This window comes from Tauraco erythrolophus, chromosome 8, assembly GCF_009769465.1.
Source record: "Tauraco erythrolophus isolate bTauEry1 chromosome 8, bTauEry1.pri, whole genome shotgun sequence".
Taxonomy (NCBI): Eukaryota; Metazoa; Chordata; class Aves; order Musophagiformes; family Musophagidae; genus Tauraco; species Tauraco erythrolophus.
The window spans coordinates 31,619,433-31,638,407 of NC_141472.1; the positions used below are offsets into that span (position 1 = coordinate 31,619,433).

At 41.0% G+C, this 18,975-nt stretch overlaps 1 protein-coding gene across 10 annotated transcripts in view; it reads right to left on the bottom strand.

Annotated features, from left to right (window-relative positions):
• CLASP1 (cytoplasmic linker associated protein 1) overlaps nucleotides 1–18,975 on the bottom strand; it is a 174,313-nt gene that overhangs the window by 85,286 nt on the left and 70,052 nt on the right. For all 10 annotated transcript variants that reach the window (XM_086615269.1, XM_086615264.1, XM_086615265.1 and 7 more), the window contains exons 8-18: nucleotides 12,919–13,071; nucleotides 11,903–11,976; nucleotides 10,990–11,082; nucleotides 9,475–9,620; nucleotides 8,579–8,714; nucleotides 7,792–7,862; nucleotides 6,128–6,187; nucleotides 5,348–5,425; nucleotides 3,378–3,545; nucleotides 2,515–2,564; nucleotides 1,150–1,320 (exon numbers count right to left, since the gene is read on the bottom strand). In XM_086615269.1, the coding sequence (XP_086471395.1) occupies nucleotides 1,150–1,320; nucleotides 2,515–2,564; nucleotides 3,378–3,545; nucleotides 5,348–5,425; nucleotides 6,128–6,187; nucleotides 7,792–7,862; nucleotides 8,579–8,714; nucleotides 9,475–9,620; nucleotides 10,990–11,082; nucleotides 11,903–11,976; nucleotides 12,919–13,071 (1,200 nt within the window). The remainder of the gene's footprint in view (nucleotides 1–1,149; nucleotides 1,321–2,514; nucleotides 2,565–3,377; nucleotides 3,546–5,347; nucleotides 5,426–6,127; nucleotides 6,188–7,791; nucleotides 7,863–8,578; nucleotides 8,715–9,474; nucleotides 9,621–10,989; nucleotides 11,083–11,902; nucleotides 11,977–12,918; nucleotides 13,072–18,975) is intronic.

Below are 18,975 nucleotides of genomic sequence, written 5' to 3' on the forward strand. Positions count from 1 at the left end.
AGATGGTTGCATCTGTGAGCTCGAAAGCACTCTATTATACGATCAGCTTCATATTCTCTGTTAGGTTTTCACTACAGTGTATCTAAATCTTGAACCAAGTACGAACATTTTAAATCAGAGTAAGAACTCAACTTCTGAACCAAATACAGCCAACACATTTAAGTCAAGATAAATATTTCACATATGAAGGAAACCTGCCTACAAAAGGAATCTACAGAAACCATCCCTATATAATTCACCAAGCCTATTTTATCAGAATAAAGACCAATTCCCCCATAGTAAGGAGAAGCAAGTTTTCAACTGACTCGGAGAAGACAATCTACACTGCTTAAATCAAGATCACCAATTTCTGATTTTTCCTCCTCTTGTAAAGGTAAATCAATGAAAAGTCTAGAATTAGATTAGCATGAAACCAGTAGAACAAGAAACTAGCTCAGATGATCAGCTCTGTTCATCACTGAGTTGAAGCTCTGCAAATATGGTGTCAGTCACCACCTTGCATTTCCTCCTCCATGCCTTCTTCAATGGCATCTCCAGGAGAGAAAGAACAAAGGCAAACTTTGTTGTTAAGAAGCCTGGGGGCACCCGAAAGCGACATACGACGCTTTGAGAGAAAAACGTGACATGTGGCTATAACCCAAAAAGAGTCAGCATACGGAACAGATACTTATACCCTGTGTGGTGAAACAGGAAAGACGACTTCTCTGTCTTTTGTAAAACTGAAAGCGATCAAACTCAACTAAGATGTACTATTCAAAGCATAAAATGATTAATGGAAAACCAGTTTCAGGAACGGAGGGAAGGAAGAGAAGGGAAAGAGACAGGAAGATACGTCAAAAGGAATTGAGCAGTAAGTTACTTTCCTCAACAACGTCCCAGAATCAGAATAAGAGCTGCTCTTCCCCAGAAAGAAGAGCGAGACGCAGACTATTAAACAATTCAAAACCTAAGAAGTTGCTTCAAGTCAGTTCTGTTGCAAATTTTTTCCTTAATCCCAAAGGCAAGAGATTGCACGCTGATCCTGGAGAGCAGGTAACTATCTCAGAGATATGTTCTTCTACTTAGAGTTTAATATTCAAATAAAACTACGAGGCACTTTCTGCTAGTAAAGAAAGCTAACTGCAAGAGTAGAAGAACATGTAGATTTACCTAGTGATGCGTATGAGCCTGGGGGCAAGGCTGCAGCAGAACTGAAGGGGGTGGATGCTCCAGAAGACGTCACTTTTGACTTGGCACTAGCTGCTGCATTCACATCGACGTCACTGCGGGATCGCTGCAGAGATCCTGGTGTTGACACAGATTTTGTACTTACTGTAGATGCTGCAGATGGGAGTGGGAGATCCAGAATAAAGAAGATTAATTTTTTGAGCTGTGTGCTTCAAAGAGCCTGGCAAGCAGTTTAATGTACTATTTTTAACGCTCCCTGATGGCACTGAAATACCTCAACTAAGAATGCTTTATCAGGGCAATGTGGGCTTCCCCACACTGCCTGCAAAGATACTTCAACGCTGACCTGATGCTACCTCTAAGAACTTTATCAGACACTAACCTAAATGCTGAGATCAAAAAGGCTGCCAGGCCAGTAATAAAGAAATTCCTAACAGAATCTAGATGGGAAAGTTCAACCAGGGTATACCCATCACCAGCTTGTGAGGTGCTGGCCAAAACAGACCTGCAGGTCCTTCAGTCCAGGTTCTACTAACTTCTTTCTCAGTACCTCATCTTCTCATGAGGACTGCTGTTCCCATCATTTGTTGATGCTCACCCTCTTAAGCATGAAGCTTGTCTATTCAGCTGCAAACAAATATGCATTTGTGTGCACAATCAAGTAAGTTACACAACAATATCTCCTTGAAGTAAAGGTCACAGTAGGGTGTACTGTACACACAAACCAGCCAGAACCCGATCTTGGTCAGGTGTAGAAGGCAGCTTATCTTCTATCAACAAAGTTTTGTCTGTTATATTCTGTATTAAAATTTATTATTTAGATTATTGTATGCATTTACTTAGGACAGGAAAGCTGCACCTAAATATTCCATCTGACACTAAAAACAGATTAGCAATGAGATGGAATTTAACACTGTAGGACTCGTGTGCAGGCGATGTCTCCAGTAAGTGCTGAAAGCACAGAGAATAAATGACAGAAAATTGTAAAGCTGAAAGCCCCCTTAGACTATGTAGCTGTACGTCTCAGCATTAGCAGTAGTTTATTCCAGCTATTGCACAGCTAAACATATTTGCTGCAATATTCAAGGCTTTTTAGCCTTACCTTCAGGTGCAAGCAATAACAGATTTGCTAACTTTCAAAAGCATCATTGTATCAGCAGTTGATGCACAGAATGTGATGTATAACCCGAAACTAATTAATATTTTTACATAATAAGTTGCCATTTTAAGGAGCAGTAAACAGTGATCAAAGTTGTTCCTTGCGTATTATAGTGTCTGAAATTCTTATTTGAATTCATCACGCTTCCTCAGCAACACCTGAGCACATTTTTCAGCTCCTGTTCTCACCTCTAGATGTTGTACTTCCAGTAGGACTTCTTTTGGCAGACAACGGACGGCTAGAAGTTAATATAAATATTTATTAAAAGAAAACTGGTATTTCATAGTCATCAGTAACAGTGCTACTCTGTTTCTTCAGTACACAATTGAGTTAATAGGAAGTTATTCATATACAGGGAGAGACTAACAAAGCCTGTTGTTTAAGAACAAACACAGCACCATCATGAAAATCTTTACAAAAGCACTAAGAAAATAATTAGCATGCACATTATTTGAGCAAGAAGAGATTTTTAAGGCCACTTTTTTGTAGATTTTTTGTTTGTAGATTTTAAGAAGTTATATCAATAAGTTATGCATATATCTTTCATATAGGTCTAATACTTAAATTGCAGACATTTGAAGTCTAAGTTGACTGTATCTCCAAGATAATCTAAAATATATGCGTTCAACAGAAGAGTTACATATTGATTTTGCAGTTACAACTCAAATTTAATTTAGTCAGGTTTTTTTTCCTCTTATATGGAAAGAGGGAGTCTTACAGCTCTAGAATTAATGCTAAACACAGAATTTGAATCCAAGTATTGTTGTAAGCATATTTGGAAGAAATGACTAACAGTATCTGCTGAGCACAAAGCTTCTTAGAAAATTATTTATGGAGTCAAGATAATGATATTTTTTTTTTAAAGCTAGTAATGGGTTTTGCTGACTTTTTATTTTAACACAATGTTAGTTAAAAATAATAATTTTGAAGAAATCAAGTATTGAGGCCAAGTGATGATGATATGAGACAAAGCAACGTGATGGCTTCCTCCAATCCAATGCAGCTGTCTGTAATTGTTTAAATTGAGAGGTAATGACATCAAAGGACTTACTTGAGACTCTCCTGGGAGCTGGAGGAGGAGCGATCCGACTGGGGCAAGGACACGATGCTGTCAGAGTTCTTCAAATGTGACTGCAAGGCCTTCTGGTAGGAAGACTCCAAGGTGTGGTACAAATGCTCTGCCTCTCTGCTGAAGTGACTGTGGAAACCCCAGTAACATCTGGAAGCAAGCCAAAACACTGTGAACATTTCCTTGTCATGTTTTAGGGGGCAGTGGAGCACAGGTATAGCCAGAGCACTTTTCACTACTGGGATTAGTGGGCTCATTAGTCCAGTCATTTCAACTATATACTGCCCCTGTGACACACTCAAGACATATCACTCTAACTCATTGTATTGCTCAAACGGCTACACAGAAGACAAAAAATTAAAATAAGAAGGGAGGAATGCACCACAAGTAGTCAAAAAAGCTTTATTACAGAAGAAACCCTCATCCCTCTGGCTGTCTACCATTCATGGGAGATGGCAGACCCACAGACTGATACTAATTTGGGACTAGGTGCTCAAAAGCTACTTCAAAATAATGCCAAAAGCAGAATACACGTGCATGGGCCTGATTCAGGAAAGAACCAGCTAGAGTTGTTTTCTTCCTTAAGTTTAACAAACAGCTCTTCTACCATGCTACAAAGATCAATCTTCTGTACTGACTTGAGACTGTTGACTGTCTTTTTGGGAAAAAATAACAAGAAAAAGGAAATATGCTCCGATAGATTTCCAATCAGTACCATGCTGAAAATAAAAGAGCATTTTAAGATGAGGGAAGAATTCCTCTCTGGTGCACATCTCCTGGCTGATGGCTAAACACCATTCATTCTCATCACAAAGGAGATGAAGACTCTCGGCACTTTTCAGGGGGCAACTAATGGGCAGTTGAAGAGTAAGATTGTTCACTCAAATGAATCAAGAATTGTTTGAGTCTGACAGCCAGTCTTCAGACCCTCAGAAGTCACATGCATTCTCACATCATTAGAAGGAATTACATTTCTGTCTTACAATCAGCCACACTATTAAGAAACATGGGAAGAGAGAATTAAGCATGCCCTCTGAAGTCTCATGCCATTCTCCTTGCTGTCTATTGAGCTTAACTAGTCACCTGCTGTGAAGTCTCAGTGCCTGCTGTATTTTTCAGTGATGGACATGTTCCCTTTCGAAAGGATTTAAACAGTCCTACTGTGAAACACCTCTGCTTATAACATAGCATTCAGATTAATAAAATTTACTGTTCATTGATCTCATGTTTTACAGCATCCTCTTTCTGAAGAAAAATGTTCCTGTACTGTTCTGTTCAGAAGAGCATGATCATAGTACATCAGCACACCATCGCAAGTACAAACACACTAATGGAAAGGCAAGCAATCTTCAACAGAAGAAAATTAATTGCCAATATTAAAGTTTCCTATGGACATACACAAAGATATTACTTCAGTGTCACAAAATATTTCCTTAATTTAGGATACCATTTAGCAGTGTATAACCACAAGGACTTTTGTTTCAAGAGTAGCAAATAACTCAGTCTTGCATATAGGCCAAAAAGCAAAGAAAAAAACATATTAGAAATAGTGGTTTTGTACTGAACAGAAGAAGCCTCAGAAAACTGCAAGCAACTCAAACATCAAAAAGACAGACAAGGTTACTAGTTCTCAACTCTAGACTCTTGAACTCAGGTAAGCATAAGCATTTTACCTGCTTGGACAGATAGAAAGACAATAAAATATTATAAGAACAAAGTGAAGTAAGCACCATTAAAAGAATCGATACATATACAACTCAGCCTGCGACCACCTTGTATGACATCTGCTGAAGTTCACGCTCCCATTGAAACCAAGGGAAAGCTGGCATCAACTGCCAGGGGAAGATAACTTGTCTGAACTTCAGTCTCCAACATGCAGTGCCACTGAGTCACAACACAACAGGGGTATAGAAGGGGAGAGAAAAAAAACATCAATAACAGCTTCCACTTACTTTCTTGCCTCTATCCTGGCTTCAGAATCTGCATCGTGAATTCCCTTCTTTATCGTTTCAGCTAACACTGATATGTGTCTGAAATAAGAAGGAAAACATTATCCAGCCATCCAGAAAGGTGCGCTACACTTATAAACAAATGACTAACTTGATTTTGCCTTCGTCTCCAAAAACAAACAGTTCATCGCATCTTCCCATTTCCATGTAACATCCTTTGGACCCTTTATTTATTAACTCTTGCAAATCAGTTTTATTTCACCCACATTGCTGACTAGGAAAAGGCAAGCAGCATTCTTCATAGGTCAGTCTTCAGCCAGCTACTGAAACTGCCTGGATGCAAAAACACTTTCTTAACCCTTAAATAGCGTCGTGCAGTCTAGGACTAAGGAAATTGTGTCCCTGTCTCTTCTCTCACAATTACTTTCACTGTTTATTAGTCTGAAGCACTATAGAAGCCTCAGAGCTCCTGATAGGTGTGTAGTGGCCTTCACATCATCTCACTTGAGGGTGTAAAAGGGAAAAAAAAAAAAATCTATTGAGTTCAGCAATTCAATCAGACAGTTTTTCCAGGGCTGGCATAGGAGACAGACTCACGAAACTGATTGACAGAATCCCAGGGATGAATGGTGTGTGTGCACATACGTACATGCTTTTTTGTGGCAAAAATATCTCTACTAGAACTACCTGATATAATCTCACCTCTTAGATTATCCTTTCTCCAGAATTAACCTCTCCAGACATCAGTAGAAGAGAATTACTGCACTTATTTTGAGACCTTACCTTTCTAGGGAGTGCGTTTGCCACTCCTGCAACAGCAAGTCCAAAAATTCAAAACAGCGCCTGAGAGAAGAGAGAGAGAAACGCTGAGTTCTTGAAGTTAACAGATTGCGCTGGGTTTATGGGACGGGGTTTCCGTAGCAGAGGAGGGGCTGCAGAGACAGCTCCTGTAAGGAGCTGTGAGAACTTTCCCTGGATCCAAAACCAGTCGGACCCACCTCTGGCCAGGGCCGAGCCAACGAGTGCCTCTGAGTAACATGTTTAAGAAGAGGTCACGGCAGGACTTGCAGCGAAGGGGCGGTGCGGTGTGTACTGCACCCCCAGCCGGGCCACCACCGCCCAGCTGGAGATGGCCATGGCAGCACAGCCAGGGGCTCCAAAGAGCCCCGGTGCCAGGGCACCCGCCGGGCAGAGCTGCTCCTGCTGGGACTGCTGAGGTTCACTGGGTTGGTCAGCAGAGAGAGGACCGAGACCTGAGAGAACACCTACACAGACACCAGGTCAGTGAAGATGGGGTGGGAGGAGGTGTGCGGGAGCTGAGATTCCACTGCAGCCTGTGGTGAGATGGCAAGTGGCTCTTCTGCAGAGCAGAGATCCACCCGCAGCCCGCAGAATGCCCACGCTAGGGCAGAGATGTCTACACTCAAAGGAGTTTGTAGAGGACTGTCTCAGTGCGAAAGGACCCCACACTGGTGGAGACTGACAATGGAGTAGAGATGCATCTGCAGTCCATGGGAAGGGACTCCATGCTGGAGCGGGCAGCAGCACCCTAAAAAGTCATGACTGTGGGAAAAGCCCACACTGGACCAACCTGATGGGTTAGGACTACGTCCTGGGGGAAGAACTGATGTTGAAGTTCATGGAGGACTGCTTCCCGTGAGGAGGAACCTCACATTGGAGCAGTGGAAGAGCGCGAGGAGCCCTCTCCCCTGAAGGAAGGAGCCGCAGAAACAGCATGTGACGAACTGACATGCAACTCCCATTCCCCATCCTCCTGCACCACTGGTGGGAGGAAGTAGAGCTGGGAAGAAGGGAGAGGTGGGAGGGAAGGTGTTTTTAAGATCTAGCTGTCCCCAAGCAAAGTCTGTTTTGCCCAGGGCCATGACTGGTGGTAGCTCAGCTGCCGGCTGGGCTGAACCACAGAGACACACTGACTTTGCCATCCCTGCCTCTGAACAACTGCCATCTTTCGTTATCAAGCTTTCTGAGACACTAGCATTCACTAACAACCCCTATTTTAAGCACAGAGCGGACCATTAGCACATCCACACCAACTTCCAGATGACACTACCACAGAACACTACTTCTGCTGACTGGCTCAAAGAAAACGTGTCACTATATTGGCTAGTAGTGGGGGAACAGGAACATGTCTGTAAAAAAGTCAAAATAATATGATGTTATTATAATGACATGTAAGCACAAAGATGGATTTAAAGAACTTTTTTCTTTGAGGAAAAGTGGTTTTTTTTTTTTTCTCTGAAGTGCTGCAGCTTATACAAGGTAGCTGACTTTGAATTTGATCCCAATTCTTCAGGGAAAAAGGGATGCATTCTTTAGCGTGTCTATCGACCAATTTCATGAATAAAACCAAACATGAATGTTACCAGAAAGTAGATGTGAACCTATTTACCGGTAAAAAAGAGAATAAATTCAAACTGAATGCTCACCTTCTAACTGCAACAGACTTGGAGGTACAATTACTGGTTATGATGGGTATTAATCGAGGGATGTGCGTATGCTAGAAGAAAAACAAACAACAAAAACAGGAAAAAATATTTACATCACAGTTTCATGGAATGAAAGGCTATCTCCTTCAGCCACTTGAGTCCAGTATGTAGATTTTTTTTTTTTTTTCAATTCTTAAATATAGAACTGCAAAATAAAGGAACACTAACAGATATGGACAGATATTTTTATTATTTAAAATGTTTTACATTTTATTTGTTAAAGATATTTTATTGTCTTCAATAATGACAGGCTCCAGTAAGTCAAGGAGCTGAAGTCACTGCAATAGGATCTAAACTGGCAGTGGTGACAGCTTGAGAGATACCAGGCTATTACAGCTTCTCCAATGAATCTCTAGGCAGAAGTCACCTCTGTGACCTAATAGTTTTAGGAAATACGCAGTGTGAGGAGTTTTAGAGCATAATTAAGAGGATGAGTCTGTCCTAAAGGGCAGGTTTAAACCCATTCAAAGAAAAAAGTTTGCTCAGCTCTTAGAAGTTTGGAAATACACTACTCTGCAAAGAAACATTTTCCTACTATTTTGACAAGGCTTTAACTATCATCGTCTACACAAGGCTGCATGACATCTGAGAAAGCCAAGCCCAGCACAATCAGAAAAGTAGATTAAGCACTTAAGCTAATTTTCATTGCAGTAACATTCATATTTTTTCAGAAACACCACAGTATTTGGAAGCCATAACATTTTGCTCTCTTTTGATGTATACTTACTCGAATGATCAACCTAACTGCTACGACACCAGAAGTGGCCATGACTTTGGCACTATTAGGAATTAGATTAAAAATCGTTGGCATGATGGCTTCTGCCCCATGGTCAAACTTGTTTCCTAGAACTGATGACAAATGTCTGAAAAACAGAATGAAGTCATGCTGGTAAGTGTGCTGAGGATGAAGCCAGTCAGACTTCTACAGAACATCTTACATAAGCACATCTGACATCTCACTCTTCCCAATTGTAACCTCCTCTCCAACACCAAAGGATCAAGAACATCATGTTTCAAAAACTAGTTCATTTACTTTCATTTCAAACTTATGTTTTATGTTCATCTGAACTCTGATAAACAGTAAGTTTAGCATAAAGTAAATAAACTAGCACAGCTGAAAATTTATTATCAAACAAATGAGACAATGCTGAAAGAATGTATTTTCCTGAACTTGTTAGTTTGTATCACAGTTTCTCTGAATCTATTTTACCTTATACGAACAAATTTCAAAAAAGCAGCTAAAAACATTTCAGTGACCTTTTTCTTGAAGCATTTCACAAAGGATAAACCATCAAAAATAAAAACTAGCTCAATGCAAACCAGCACAAAACATACTCATTTTCAGCTTTATTGTTCAACCTTTTCCTACTCAGTGCACGAATGCATGGCTTGCTCATTCCCTCAGCATATCTCAAATCAGCATCGTTTAAAACTCAAGAACACAGTTGGCACAACTACAATTAGTGGCCTACATGGACGTGGTTTTAAACAGCTGTAGTAAAATCATGTTCTACCTGTAACTATGTAGTACTAGCAGCACAATTTACATCCTAAAGTGTTTTTACCAGTGCCTGTTCCTTTTTTCTACATCACGTTCCAAGGGCATTTAGAAAGTAAACTTACCCCAATGTGATACACGCCTCTCGCACTACTTGAGACCGCAGGTCTTTAGCAGATAATTTAAATGCTCCATCCAAAAGTCTTAAGTGTTGGAAGAAGTTATCGTATTCTGCAGCTCCAGCCAAAAGTAAGGAGCGGATCTTTTTCAACTGTGAAAGAAAGTTGTGACTGTGTGTGACTTCACAAAAGAAAGCAGTGACTGTTAATGAGCAATAAACACAAGGACAGTTATGTTCAGTGCTGGTACTTGGTTTCTAGCGTACTTGGACAACTGTTTCTCAGCATGCATTGAGGAACTTGTTACTTAAATCCAAGCAACTTTATTACTTCAGATCTTATATTCAACTCACAGCTTAACATACTAAGTATGATAACAAACACACTAGCTAACTGTTACAGGAATCTAGAAGCGCATACAGCTGTTCAACCTGTGTTTGTTAATAACCCAAACATTTCTTTGTAAGCCAAAAGACATCTGGAAGGTTCTCCTCTATACTCCTTACGAACCATCTACTTAAAAAAGCCTTCAACGCTTAGGTTCTCTCACAGCTGCCTGGTGTATTAAAAAGATGTCTAGACTGGAAGGGCATAGGGCTTATACTCAGATCTGAGTAATACTGACTTATATCTAAAATATGTCCATTGACTTCATTAAAATAATTATCTGGCTCTACTAGAAGTGGAACTCTGACCCTATCAAAATGGGCAATTTTCTGTTAATATTACAGGGACCACCATTTCATCCTGCAGACATTCTTTTGGACACTTTCACAGGCCTTCGTGTATACTGATGCATCCGTATAGTGTCTCAATTTAAGCTCACTGTTACTCAGTACAGCAAACAAAAAACACTGAAGCAAGCTGAATCAGCAGTTTGCCACTCAGATCTGTAATACAGGATTTGACAGACATGTCAAAGTTACTACACCAGCAATGAAAGACTACAGCGTAGACATGATCATGCATCTATTTATACCATGAAAATATAGCTCACCTCAACAAATAAAACTCTATCTTGGCATGCATATAACATGATTTTCCACTTCCACATTTCCCACAATCATTTATTTATTCAAAACCTAAGTGTGTAAATTCCTCCTGAACTGTTTTACACCTCCTTTTGCAAAAGTATAAATAAGTTCTCTGTAAGCAAAGTGACTTTCTGCCTCATCAGGAAGTTTTAAGATATTCAGAATACCACTTCTGACATTTTGATTTCAGCACCTGATAGTAAATTTCTAGCTTTACATCTGGATTTGCTGCATGACTTCTACTTCAACCTGATGCTGTCTCAATGGATTCTTGTATATCGAATAGCACTTTCCTTCACAGATATGGTTTAAATTAGGTCTCATAAGGAAAAGCAGTCCTCAAGCTTGAGTGAACAAAACAGATGTTCACCACTTAAACTATACTCTAGCCTTATTTTGAGGTTCTCCCTGTACCCTCTTCATGGGATTAAGCTCATTGCAGGAAAATCTTGTGTTAATAGAGTTCATACCCAAGTTCACTACTTACCGCGGAAACTCTCTGTTCCCAGTCATGCTTATCATCTGACAGTATCTCTCGTATTTTGTTTATCGATTCCTCAAGATCCCGGCTGGAATAGATCTGCAAATTGAAATACAAGGTAGCACTATAAGGCAAGATTTACTCCAGAAAATCAGATCACTTCCTAAATACATTCTCACATCCTTTGCTACTCAACGCTTAAAATGTCATGTGTCATGGACACAGCTGGCTTTGCATAATGCAAAGAATTTACATCCATTTCCTGCAATCAAAAATTAGTAAATGACAAGATGATTAAAAGATCATCTTTTATTTTTTTACTCTATTTTCACAATTTTAAGCAGCATTACCATAGCTACTAGTGGTTATATTAGGGAAGACCTAATCATCCAGATCATTGAGTGGATACATGTGCTGGTGAGCTGTTCCAGAAATAAAACTCAGGTGAAGGAGAGGGGATACATGACACACTTCAGCTATCAAGCTAAATCTATCAGCAAACATGCACTGTCCAGTTGTCGCACTCACAAAGGATCCCAGAGACACAAGTCACCTTTATTGCTTTCAGTTCCCAGGTGGTACAGATGTAATGTAGAGAGGCTTCTGCTGACTGAGGTTTTTGTTCGACCAGACTGCACTGTGCAGCACACATGTCCAGTTCCAGCCCCATTTCTGCTCCTGCAATATCTTTATCAACCCTCCCACCTCTATTTCCTCCACTTCCAAAGGTTTCATACAAACTACTGGCAGATACCATCATTTAAAACTTGACTCCTCCCTCCAACTTCCAACTTGCCTTCCCCTTAAAGAAGATTCACCAACATCACAATGAAGCACAACTTGCCAGTGATTAGGACTAGATCCTATATCCATCTTCTGCTTTTCATTATTGAGTATTTTAACATGTAATTCTACTTACCTGAACCGTTGGGACATCTTCAAATGCCTTAATGAAGTCTTCTTCATCCACAGCACCTGCTCCCTCTTTGGCTGCTGACATATAAATAAAAAAGCCTTTTCAATCTTCTTATCAACAAGAGAATCAATTAAGAAACCACCAGTTACCAAGGCACCTAGCCAGGAGAAAGTTCACTATCCATGCAGCCTCAGAGTGCTGCAGATATTATGAAAGCAGAGACAGGGAAATTCAATGTCAGGCACAGACTAGACGTTCACAGCATCCTTCAACTGCTAGGCACAGAGGGCACATTAGGGAAGTCATTACAGTAGTCACTCAACAGTTAGGGGACACAGTCTGAAAGATGAAAGGGAATATTTACTTTAGTTATATGGCAGATTTTATTTTAAAGGATTTAATCGTATCTATAATAGATGAAGGTGCAGATCTGACAGGTGCACAAACACAAATGATAAGGCAGATAAATAGTCTCTGGAATACTAATCAGAGTAGAGACTATCTGATATAGGGAACTTTCTCCATTTCTCTAGGTCACATGTAGAATTATTGCTCACATTCAGAATTACTGCTCAATTTTCTTTCTGCACCTTCATTACCAGTAAACGCAGAAAGGTCTTAGAAGAAAGCCGATGTATCAGTTTTAGAATTCATGGGCTGAAGTTTAAACATGTGGCTGTAAGCAGCCTGCCTCAGTTCAGCTAAAGAGTTGCAGCTATAAAGGCAAAAATCTACACACTGCAACACTGACACGATTTACTCGTAGCTCTCAGTGTGCAACCCCACAGGTCCAACTTTCTACAAATACAAAACGCATTATAGGGACACGGGGACCACTTGGAGATTCATCCTACCAAAGTTCAGTTGTGGAACACAGGCAAGGTACATGCAATGATTTCATAGGGAAAAATTTGCTACCAGATCCTCGGGGTCAGTCTGAAAGTTTTTGCAATAAGCCAGGCATAAACACTACACATACTTCACATAAAGGTCAATTCATATATATACTATTGGCTTACTTGAAGACTTGGAGCCCAGAGCTGCAGACCCAAGTCTGCGGGTAGTCCCCATCCCAACTCTGCGCGAGTTTGAAGGGGCCTTTGAAGATGTAGAGGAGCTAGCTGAGGAAGGTCTGTTCCCATCCACAGAGTCTTCATCATCAAAAATTTTATCTGCCAGAAAAAGCACACTCAGTTGTAAGTCCAATGAAGCAAAGAGATGTCCCAAGGAACACACCCATGCAAAGGCAAACCTGCTGCATGTTCAGGTCTGCTCTGCCAGCTCCCATCTCAGCAGTGCCTTCATGCTAGAAATCTGGTTATTCACAATGACCACCGGGCCACTGAACCCAATCCTTTGCTGTTGCACACACTGCGTTATAAACACTTTCAGTGAACACTATTCAGATAAAAAGAATAAACTTCAAATCTACAGCAGAAAGATGCAAGCCACAGATAATACTCGGGGTGTCTACAGTTTGTATCTCTGATGGTTATGCCTCTGAGAGCTATTTTGCCATGGGCTGTAGTGAAACCAACACCATGAGCAAATCCAAGACCCAAGCGTGGTGGGGATCAGGCAGCACAGGCTGCCCTGTCACACCCTGCTAACTGCCGGCACCAGACCAAGAACAAACAGGGTAACCCAGGAAAGATCACAGACCCATCCAGAGCTACAAATCCACTTTAACTTTTTAAATTATCACCAGAGATTCTTTACAAGGAAATAGAAAAAGTTACCTCAAATTCATAAAAACCATAAATATAAGGTGTATTAGAACTTATTGAACCTTCTGTGTACATCCAAAGGGAGCTGCAGCCTCTACCTCCAAACATGAACATAAATTAACTTAGAATGAATTACAGTCACTTTGATTCTCAGTGAAGGTCACTTCAATTCCAAAGGAGTGCTTATATTGCAGTTTTACACAGATTAACTAATCCACTTTGAAAACCAGCCTTAGGTTGAAAGGTGACAAAGCGTTTGGACAGTTGACATAGACGGTGCATATTATTTATTGAGGCCAGAAAGCCACCTCAGTCCCCAACACTTAGCTTCTCCATCCTAACACTTCATTCAAGATTTGAGACCTGCTTCATGTCCATCCCTCTCCAACAGTCCAAGGTACGCATCCACTCTCCACCATTTCAGGAATATTGCCTTCGATAAATTTCACTTGGCAAAAACTCAAGCAGGTGCTTTAATCCATCCCTACTCAGGAAAGCACCTGGGAATATCTAGTAACAAATACAGACTCCTAGTTAGACACTAATGAGTGCAATTCGATACAGGTTGAGCTTTCTAAAAGTAACAAAATAAAGTGATAACAGTACAGACATAATGTAGGGAAGGCAAAAGAACAGAAGTAGTGATAGGATAAGGGGCAATGGATTTAAACTGAAAGACAGAAAATTTAGATTAAATCTAAGGAAAAAATTCTTCACTACAAGGGTGGTGAAGCACTGGAACAGGTTACCCAGGTTGGATGAGGCTTTGAGCAACCTGATTGAGTGGAAGATGTCCCTGCCCATGGCAGGGGAGTTGAAACTAGGTGATCTTTAAGGTCCCTTCCAACCCAAACCATTCTATGATAGGTAAGGCTGTATTGTCATGCCCAACGGTCAGCCTGACAGCCTGAAGGAGTTTTCCCTGCCCTAAGTGATAGTGGATCATTAGCAGCTGGACACAAGAGAACTGTCACAAATTATCTAAAAATCATATTTCTGATACACATCTGTGCACAATACCATACTCCAGTCACAGCACAACACTGAAACGACAGGTAGACAGCAGTTGGACTCGATGATCATGTAGGTCTTTTCCAACCTACATGATTCTATGATTCTATCCAACAAGTTAAGACAGATAGACAAGGACACCTCTCCCCCTTAATTTTGACATTCAAGAAGTCTTGGAAAATCAGAACAGGCTAGAAGAAAGTAACATCTAAAGGAAAGAGGTATTATAATAACTGGACTGTTTTTCAGGCAAAAGCAAACAAAACAGTGAACGTATGAACTTTAACATCAAGAAATTTAAGGTCATACAGCTAAGGAGAAAAACAAAAGCCACATTTAGGATGTAGGCTCTCTAACTCAGTGTCCTAAGGTGGCCACAGAGACTGTGCTACCTCCCTGTTGACACTAATCATGTTCTGACACATGTAATTTAAAAATAATTTGAAAAGAGCTCACAGAAGAACCATGAGAATGATTAAAGGCTGGAAAATATGCTGTTAATTAAATAAATGAAAATTCACTACAGGGGACTTTTACCTTGCCAGATTCTTAACAAGTTGCTTGATTATATTCTCTGTTAACACACTAACTCAAGATTCATTAACACCGTTTTCCAGTGTGATTTATTAATATTGTTTCTCACCTAACAAAAATATACAACAAGGCCATTGGCTGGAGGTTAAAAACAAACTAAATTCTGAATTGCCTTTTTTTTCTTCCCTTTCCTCCTTCCCCCCACCTCCATTTTTTGTAATAATCACAGGACTGACTCCCTGCAAGGTTATGAGGTGTATCACCCAGCAAATTCTACTACAGGTAGTTTTTAAAAAGCAAGATTGACTTTTTTTTTTTTTCCCTGAAAGATATAGTCTAGTTCAAAGAGAAATTACATCAAAAACATTATTCGGTGAGAGTTGCACAGAAGGTCACGGCAGATCAAAATAGACTTTAAAACATGTAATCTCTGAAGCCTCTAAGAAGGGGTTTAAGTGATACACAGACCTTCAATACAAAAACTTCTGAGCAAAATTTGCCCCAATTGCATTTATTGCAAAAGCTCATGTATAGATATTAAGGAAATTATTATCTGTCATATATATTGCCAGCCAAGAGATACTCAGTCATACTCAAAACAAAAAATACTTTACTACTTCAAAAATCACTTTCATCTGGTAATAAAATTCTCCACCAGCTGCATTTCAGGCTATCTATATGCAGACTTAGATATAGTCTTATCTATATGCAGGAGAAGAGGGTTGTTTTGCTATTTCATATAATAAATAAAAATTCAGAAAAACATATATTAGAAGAATCACACTCCTATGGCATTTCAGCAATTACATCAACTATTGTTTCAGTGCAAAACAGGCTTTTCTGAGCATTAGCTAAAAAACAAGACTCCAAAAATCCAACCAGTCAGCCCACAGTTTTGGGGCTGTTTGGATTACAATCACATCTTCCTGTTCATTAAGTCTACAAACTAAGCATTACGTATTTATCAAATCAGAATATCCCTTCAATAACTCAGCAGCATTTTCTCATCTGAGCAGTGCAGAATGACAGTGCCACATTCAGAACTGCACATCAAGTCTTCCAGCAGCACGTGTGCAGGACAGAAAGAGAAACAAAGAACAGAAAGAAACCTGAACACAGGAGTACAGAAAACAAGAGAAAAACAAGCTACTACACATTATCATTAAAAAGCCTTTTTTCCCCCCTCATTTCTTGACTCCTGTTCACAATCATTTGAACCAGGATCATATTTTTTGCAGCCTATCTGCAAATCATGAAGTGGTAAATTCAGCATGGGTGTAACTCTCATGACTCCAGCAGAGGTGCACTGAAGCGGAATCGGTGCCACGTTCTAACATTAAATAACCATTGATGTTCTCCCATCCCAAGACCCCCTCTGTGCTCGATTATAAGGTCCACATAGTACCCTCCATCAGAGACATGCTCTTATAAAAAGAGGCCTTTGTCTGCTCACCATTCTGCTGTCTTAGAGAAAGAGAGCACAATTTGCTTTACATTTTTCAATACCTTTACATTATTTAAGAAGAAAAAAAAATGCTTACAAGTACATATCCTTCTGCAAATAAGCTTCCTCAACATTCCTTCATATTTTCCATAGCGTGCCCAGATGTAACAGTGCTTCACAGAGCGCCGCAGCTTTCAGTCCAGAACATAATCAATCATTGCCCCTCGTATTCATTAAGCATGCTGTCTTCGCACGTGGATTTAAACAGCTACAGCTTCAGTCCTCTCTCTACGACTGCAGCTCTGCCGGATTCTCATCAACACCCATTTCAGCCCAGGAAACTTTGGTTCACTTCTAGGAAGGAAAATTCCCTCTAGCGAGGGGAACCCAGGACAAATAATCCAGGATGAAGGGGAGCTGACTGCCTGGCTGGGCTGGCTTGCACTAGGAACCAGCCTGACTTTATCCCCTGGGAAGCGCTAACAGGAGCATCTCAACAGCTGTCATCGTTTGTCCATGACGAATAAATTTAGTCATTATTCATTTTAAAACGTAACCCCTTCAGGTCTGGGCAAGGTGTAAAACGGGGAGAAGAGACTGTGCTGGTTGCTCAGGAATCAGAGTAAATACAGGCCAGAGTTTCCCCTGACTGAACCACCAGCCTGGGACCTTTTAAAGCAAAGTAATTGAGTCTCAAATTTAAAAAAAAAACACAAGACATCAGATTCAAATCTTTTATTTATTTATCTGCAAGCTTTAGAGAAGAGAGTTGCTCTGTGGTGACAACAGAGTGTGACCAGCAGCTTACGCCATGCCCGTTCCTAAGGAGGATGCCTCTGATTCTGCAAGGCACTAAGCCTGCTCTGGCCCTGCTGTGCCCATTTATCATTGCACCATGTTCAAGCACCAGTGCCGCCAAAGCGGGCAAGCAACTGGCAAGAATTTCCTTTTCCAGAACACCACATTCCCCACTTCAATTTTACATTTAAATTTAAGTGGTTAAATCTCTAGTTTCATGTCCAAAATACACTGAAGCACCACAGCCATAGATGTTCTACCTGCTCATTTTCGCCAGACACAACCCAAAGTGCATCGGCCACTGTTTTTCAGACAGACACCCCCTGGGCACCTCAGACCATGTCCTCCCCAAGGCCAGTGTCTGGCACCCCAATCTCCAGCTATACCTCCCAAAGGACCCAAGGCACAGCTCGCTCCTCTGTGGGTGTACCACCAGCCTCCAAACACGACCGCTTCAGCTGAGGTTAAATGCCTCTTCCCATTAGCACACACCAGCTCACGTATGACCTAGCTGCAAGCCTGCTCAGCTCCAACATTCACAGGTATTGCATACATTTCTCTAGGAAAACAAGAAAGGGACACATAGATGCTCCTCAGCAGGACTAAACACTTAAAAACAAAGGAGTTGCAGTCACAAGCAGCAGTACGCAGGCACAGCACATCATTATGGTTTCTTGCTCAGCCATCTCCCACGGTTTCCCAGCTGCTCTCTCCTCCTGGCCCCAGCCATGGCCCCTCCTTACCCACCCTCCACATCAGGCACAGTATTCTGAGCCTTTAAAACACTGCCCGCTTGAGCTCAGTGACACCGCTCAGCCCCTCCAGTGCCACCCGCCACTCCTCTCCCCTTGGGCCCACTTCTCCCAGGTTGACCCAGTCCAGTCCCAGCCCACCCCACACTGTTGCCTTCTAGCACAATTCAGTGAACCACCTCATCACCCTTCACGACTGGTTTTCAAGTGAATTCCCAAAAACCCAACCTCAGTGGGGATCCTTCCAAGGGCTCACCGGGACCAAGCCAGCCACGGTAATGACCGTGTCTGCAAGGATATGCATGTCACCATTACCTGGGCTTCTGTCTCTTATCTCACATACATTGCCCTGCTGGAACTGGAACATGTATAATTGTGGGTGGGAGTTTGTCTTCTGAATAAGGTTTCTACAGGGTAAATCTAGACAATCTATTTATGGCCATAATACACACGATAAGCAATGCAGCTTCCGTCGCCCCAGGTAAGGAGGTACTGAGAGACCCACCCCAAGAATGTCATGCCAGGTAAGTGGACAAGTGCTTTTTATTTTAACAATCCTTCTAACACCCACGTGTTTTTCTTTAATCCAAAGTGTTTCCGTTTTCCTTCCTTAGCTAGGAAAAATGACACATCATCTTGGCTGCTGCCTCATTCTGTCTAATTACGAGTTAATGGCGCTGCTCATAACTTAACAGGTCTTCAACTGCTATCACAAAGGGAAAGAAGATTCCTGAAAGAAGTAGTTGTTTTCTGCTCCAAATACATCATATTTACACAGGCAGTTGTTCGGATACACATCCTGCTCAGTCC